The sequence below is a fragment of the Merops nubicus genome, unplaced genomic scaffold, assembly GCF_000691845.1.
Source record: "Merops nubicus isolate BGI_N331 unplaced genomic scaffold, ASM69184v1 scaffold34780, whole genome shotgun sequence".
Taxonomy (NCBI): domain Eukaryota; kingdom Metazoa; phylum Chordata; class Aves; order Coraciiformes; family Meropidae; genus Merops; species Merops nubicus.
The window spans coordinates 1-6,261 of NW_008584106.1; the positions used below are offsets into that span (position 1 = coordinate 1).

Sequence of the window (6,261 nt, forward strand, 5' to 3'; positions counted from 1 at the left end):
TGGTGAGGGGAGTTTAACCAGTTTAACTCCTGTTCCTGTGCTGCTTCAGAACACTTTTTTTTTCCCCCATGTTTTTTCTGGTTTGGTTGGATAATAAGTTCTGCTGTGCTCTTCTCTGTACAGTTGCTGAGAACTTGTGCAGATCTCTTCCGGCTGGTTCCCTTCCTGGTGTTTGTCATCGTCCCCTTCATGGAATTTCTGCTGCCTGTATTCTTGAAAATCTGAAATGATGTGTGGTGAGGGGAGTTTAACCAGTTTAACCCCTGTTTCTGTGCTACAGTTGCTGAGAACTTGTGCAGATCTCTTCCGGCTGGTTCCCTTCCTGGTGTTTGTCATCGTCCCCTTCATGGAATTTCTGCTGCCTGTATTCTTGAAACTCTTTCCTGAAATGCTGCCCTCGACGTTTGAGACAGAGTCCAAAAAGGTTTGTGTCCCTCCTGAAGGCATGGAGTGTTAGAACATCTGTACAGCTGCCTATAGTCCTGCTGCTGTGAGTGAGCACAGCCTCACACTCAGGTCTAGCTCAGATGTTTTGAGCTTACTCAGCACAGCAGAGTTTGGAGATTGAACCCTAAGCAGTGATCCATAGGGAAGCACATGCAGTTTCATGTTCTACCAGAGCCTCTTTGCTTCCAGCACTGAAGCCTTGTTTCGTCTCTTTCCCAGACTCCCCTCCCTTTGGGTTTTCAAGGGGAATTTCTAATTATGTTTTGTTTCCTAAACGAAGGAAGAAAAGCAGAAAAAGAAGTTAAACGCAAAGCTGGAGTTAGCAAAGTTCTTACAGGAGACCATTGCAGAGATGGCCAAGAGGAACAAAGCAGACACAGGACAAGGAAAACAGTTCTCCTTGTACGTGCAGCAGGTACAATGGGCTGTGCTGGGGAAGGCAGCGATGGTTTACAGCAGCTGGTGTGGGCAGGGAGCACAGGATTTGTACAGAGACAGCAGAGGGTGTGACAGCACAGAGCTCTGCTGCCGCTTTGGCCTTTGAAGTACCTCTTTCTGCTTCCACTGAGAGGCAGGGGTACCAGAGTGAGAAACAGGAGGGGCTTCACCTCGCAGGAGGAAGAGGACTCCCGAACTGGTTGGGTTTCTGGTTGGGTTTGGCTCTTGCCCTGATGCCTCTGCCCTGTTCAGGTTCGCCAGGCGGGCCAGCCGCCCAGCACGCAGCAGATCGTCGGCTTCTCCCGGCTCTTCCAGGACGAGCTGGCCCTGGAGCACCTGGAGCAGCCACAGCTCGTGGCCCTCTGCAGGCTGCTGGAGCTGCAGCCCCTGGGCACCAACAACCTGCTCCGCTGCCAGCTGCTGCTGCGCCTCAGAACCACCAGGGCCGACGATGAAGTGAGTTGAGGCCGGGGCAGGTGCAGCTGCGGGGTGGGACCAGGCTCTGCCCACCCCCCAGCGTGAAGCTGAGCACTGATGGGAGCTGGGTTCTTCTCCCCTGAGACAGCAGAAGGAGAGTGCCTCTCCCTGCACCCTCGCAGACCCTGGCGAGCGTGGCCCTGCAGATGCTGTCACTGCTTACAACACCCCTCTGTTTGTGTTCTGCAGTCCAAATAACTTGTTAAAAAGGGAGGTTCCAGTTCTGGAATCAGTATCGGATGAAAACACCAGATTTTATCCAAGTGAGTTCAGTACAGGTCTATATTACTAGTTTATGAAGTGGCTGGATTTATTTAGCCTGGAGAAGGGGATCTGCATGCTGTAGTGTAGTGAAAGGACAAGTGACCTGCACAGGTTGTAAGCTGCAGCCAGGGAAATTACAACTTGATACCAAAAATAAATTAAAGTGGATGGATGGGTAAACAGTGGAACAGGTTGTCTGGGGTGGTGAAGGCCCTTGAGATGCTCAAAGCATAAATGGAAGAGGCTCAGCAGTGTAAAGGAACATTTAAGTTAAGCCTCTTTTGAACAGGAGACATCCAGAAGTCCCTTCCAGCCTATGTTTTAGGCTTGTGTAGGGACTGTAATTGAAATGGTGTTAGGAATCCTGTTATGGTATGGAGGAAAGACCAGAAAACTCCATGCTAGTCAGTGAAAGGCATGTGCAGCTGCCCACAAGGTCAGCTTTAAAACCTGCAAATTTGACAGCTCTTGGGCCACCTACCTGCGAGTGAGTGCTTCAAACCTGTAGGATCACCTGTGAAAGCAAAATCCTCAGTACTTGGGGGAAAACAAAATACTTTGGATCAAAGTTTTGCATTCTCTGTAGCTGAAGACTGTCAGTGTTCAAGGACAGAAGGAATTCTTTTCGAAGTCAGTTCTGTCTCAGCTTTGTGTTGCTGTGGCTTCACGTTTACCTGAACAGACATTCCTTTGGGCTCACGTTCATTAAGCCCACCAGGGTTTTGGCTTTCTGTGTGCCTCAGTAGGAACATTGCTTTTCATTTCAGATGATTGCCAAGGAAGGAGTGAATGGCCTGAGCGTGTCGGAGCTGCAGAGCGCGTGCCGAGCCAGGGGGATGAGGTCCTTGGGTCTCTCAGAGGAGCAGCTGAAGGAGCAGCTCCAACAGGTGAGTACCCACTGCTGGGGTCTCATCTAACAGGGTTCTGCTGGGGCAGCACGGTGTGCTGTGTGCACACAGCAGGCAGGTCCTCTGAGGGTGCCTGCAAGCCTTCCTAGAGCTCCTCACCTGCATAGCTGAGCTGTGAGGCATGAAGCATCCGGGCTATGTCTTAGACTAAAGAGAAAACCAAACAGCATCAGGGCCAGCTAGAAGTAAGATGAAGTGTGGGGAGGTGGCGTATGTTTAAGCTTCTAAAGTAGCCAAGACTTGTAGTAGGGCCAACACTCATCTTTTCTAAGTATTCCAACAGATTACAGGTACTGCTGTGGGTGCTGTACTGCAGGTAAGATGCAGAGAATTTGAAGTATTTGGCTTCTGCTGTTGGCTGCTTGTCTGTAGTGTTGTTGGTTCCTCACTAGTAGCTGGAAACTTCTCCTCCAGTGTGTATTCCATATGGTATTCCCAACTCTTCATAATGATTTCTTCTCATTCTCAAACCCAAGATAGCTTTAAGCTCTTTAAGGACAAAGAGTGTTATGTGAATAAGTACTGACTTAGAGCCAATGTGAAATAACTTCTTCTGTTTTCCCCTAACAGTGGCTGGATCTGCATTTAAAAGAGAATGTTCCACCCTCTCTGCTCCTGCTTTCCCGTGCCTTGTACTTGATAGAGGTAAAGCCACAAACCACTCCAGTTCCACAGAACAAGGTGAGGTGTCTGAATGAAACTTTCAGGTTAATAGTTTAACCATTACCTCTTATAAAAATGAAGCACTGTGACATGAATCTTGTTCTTGGATCCACCAAGTAGACTGAAGGTGTAACTGCTGAACATCTGTTCTGTAGATGGGTGAGACTGCTGCAGGGGTGACATCTGTTCTTGAAGGTCAGGAGACCCTGGTGGATCCTGCCCCCAGTCTACAGGGAAGAAAGGTTAGAAAAGAGTCTGCAAGAGGAAAAGCAGTGTGCAGTGCTGTCATCTGTGGGGAGAGCATGTGAACAGAGCCAGGCAGAGCCCAGTGCTGGACACCATGCCCAGAGCATGTGAGCAGTGTGTGTTCTTGCCCGAGTGTCTGACCTAGGAGAGGAGGGAAGGGCACAGGATCTGCTGTGGCACCTCTCCTGTCCCTGGAGACAGCTGGTTATTCAGCACCACCATACTGGCTTCCAGCAGAGAGGCACCCACAAGCTTCTCAGCTGTTTTAGTCACATAGACACTTCAGTGCAGGTATGTTCAGATCAGAGAAGCCAGTAAAAGGTGACTTGTTTTCAGCTCTCCTAGTGAACTTGGGCTGAGTCACCCAGGACAAAAAGAGACAAAATACCTAGAGTAACAAAGCCAGAGAATATAGTTCCCAGCACAAGGCTGAAATGAGTTCCTTAGATTCGTCCAAGCTGATAAAAGCAGCAACAGAAATGAAAGTAGAATATTGTGTCAACTGCTAGAAGTATTTCCAAATAGCTCTGTTAAATTGCACAGGGGAAATGGTGGAAATGCCCACACAGATCTTTCACAAACACACACTGCAGGGCACAGCCATGCTCAGGAAGGAGAAGGGACTGTACAGGGTGCAGCTAGAGCTTTGTTTTCTGAGAGGGTTCTGTGACTTAAAGCTCCTTTTTCCTTAAAAGAATGAAGAGTTTGTGTCCCAGCCAACAGAGAAAGTGCTGGTCTCAGGAGTGTCAGCAAAGCCTCCCCCACAAGAGGTAAGCTGCTCAAAGTTCTCACCCTTCCCAGAGGAGATGGTTCTTCCCATGGCTTACAGACAGGCTGTGGAAATGGCAAATGTGGGATTAAAGGAGCAGCTGGAGAACTTGGGCTGTTAAATGCAAAAATACCAAACGTGACTGAACAACTGCAGTACCCTGGGGAGGGTGGCAGAGCAGGGGGGAGTCACCAGTGTGTCCTTGTACTCTTGGAGCCCTGGGAGAGACCAGCCTTCTGTCAGAGCCACAGCAGTGTCAGGTGCTGTGGTGGGTCTGTAAAACATCTCTGCAGTGACTTGCCTTTCTTTTGCCTGCTTTTTTGTTGTGACTGATTTCACTTGACTCTGCACACATCCGTGGTGTCCACACTTAAGGCAAGTTTGGGAGTCCAGGCTGACTTCCATCAACAGAATGCTCCTTCATCCTGAAGAACTTTGTCCTTAGTGGGCTGTGATTCTCCAGAGCAGCTTCCCCTAGTGAATGGGAACGGTTTTGAATTTCAAAATGCATTTGTACTGGTACTGCCTAAAATCTGCAACTTTCTCTTGCCCTTAGACTAAACTGGAAGCTCCTCAGAGCAGCGAGGCCAACGGTGCCTAGCCTGCAGCCAGTGAGGATGGCCTAGTAGTGTGAGAGAAGAGCTTCATCTCTGCACCTCCTGAGAAGGGAAGAGTGATTTTCCAGGAGGCCACTTTACACAAAGTGTTGGCAGCTTTCAGGGCCCCTCTGCCTGTCCCAGGCCATGCTGCAGCTCTGGGTGGCACTGGTGTCTCATCTGTGCTGGATCCACGACCACACTGCTTAAACTGGTGTTGTAAATGTGTCAATAGTGCTGCTGCTGTCTGTGCTGTCACTGCTGTGGTTGAACTCACTGCTCAGGAACACTTCAGAACCTGGTGGGCAGAGCAGGGTGGTGAGGAGGACAGCTCCCACCACACGAGCGTTGGCACCCGTTGGGAAGGGCTGCAGTGGGTGCCCAGCACTGGCACAGAGGGCAGAGATTGGCATTTGTAGTGTCCTGGGAGGCAGCACCCTGGGGAAACATTTCCCAAGACTGATGTAAGAGATCAGACATCAGCAAGTGCTCCCCAACATACTCTTCTTCCCAAAGTCGTTCCTCACACACTCCAGTGCTGACTGTGGTTTTGGTACAATCTACAAGAGGATACTGCAAAGCTGATTTTAGCATTTGTGAACCTTTTTTATACTTTGTCCTATGTAAATTCTCAGAAATTACTCACATTATGGATTTTATATATGTATATTTATACTGACTGTAAAATTAAAGTTAGACTTGGTGCTAAGCAGAATGAAATGTCTTTCCTAGAGGTCAGGCAGCCCTTGGAGCAATCTGACTCTGTAAAGGCCAGTGATGTCAGGACCTTAAGGGTGTGGTTGGGGCTGTGATGGGCAGTGGCACAGTACTGTGCTGTCTGTTCCATCCCCACACCCTGCCTCCCACCACCAGCCTGAGCCCAGTGTTCACATTTAACCAGTGCTCAGTAAACAAGACCAAATGTCATTTCAGTAAAATAACCCCTGGCTGAGGTGTCACTCCTGCCTCTGTGGAGCACAGTGGGGTGTTGCTGGTGGCCATTGCTTTGCTGGCTGAGCAGCAGAAGCCTTTGGCTGCTCCTCTGCTTGACAGTGGCCTTGTCCCCTGGGTAGCACCAGCAGCTGCTGTCATTCAGAGCTGTGACCCAACAGCATCTGCAGAGCCTGCTGTGTCTAGAACACTTCACCCCTAAAGAGCCAAGAGTGAATGTTCAGGGCAAGATGTCACTGGTGCTGCTCACCGAGATTGACATGCAGAGGTAAGAGAATGCAGGTAATTGCTGTGTTTTGGCTAAAGCATGTAAAGAGCAAGTGGGGTTCCAGAATTCGAGGCAAGTGGGAGGAGCAATGAGGGACAAGTCTCCCTGCTCTGGAACACAGACCCAGCTGCAGAGCCAGCCTAGAGTTCACTGAGGCCGTGTCAAAGTGAGAACGTGGCAGGCAGGAGGAACCTCAGCCTTGCAGAGGAGGGGAACGGGCCGAGTGTGTCTGGG

The 6,261-nt window shown here is 49.8% G+C and overlaps 1 protein-coding gene across 1 annotated transcript; it reads left to right on the forward strand.

The window, feature by feature from the left end:
• The first annotated feature begins 283 nt into the window (after nucleotides 1-283).
• On the forward strand, nucleotides 284-4,813 carry LETMD1 (LETM1 domain containing 1). Its single transcript, XM_008943148.1, has 8 exons — nucleotides 284-424; nucleotides 728-862; nucleotides 1,138-1,341; nucleotides 2,394-2,513; nucleotides 3,105-3,215; nucleotides 3,353-3,439; nucleotides 4,139-4,213; nucleotides 4,769-4,813. The coding sequence occupies exons 1-8, from the start codon at nucleotides 347-349 to the stop codon at nucleotides 4,811-4,813; spliced, it is 855 nt and encodes a 284-aa protein (XP_008941396.1). The 5' UTR covers nucleotides 284-346.
• Nucleotides 4,814-6,261: the final 1,448 nt, after the last annotated feature.

Bases quoted from the DNA above. Each gene is read 5' to 3' on its own strand.
- LETMD1 (XM_008943148.1), top strand. From the start codon at position 347: ATGGAATTTCTGCTGCCTGTATTCTTGAAACTCTTTCCTGAAATGCTG. The intron at 863-1,137 runs GTACAATGGGCT...TGCCCTGTTCAG, and splicing joins TCTCCTTGTACGTGCAGCAG to GTTCGCCAGGCGGGCCAGCC. The intron at 3,216-3,352 runs GTGAGGTGTCTG...TCTGTTCTGTAG, and splicing joins CTCCAGTTCCACAGAACAAG to ATGGGTGAGACTGCTGCAGG.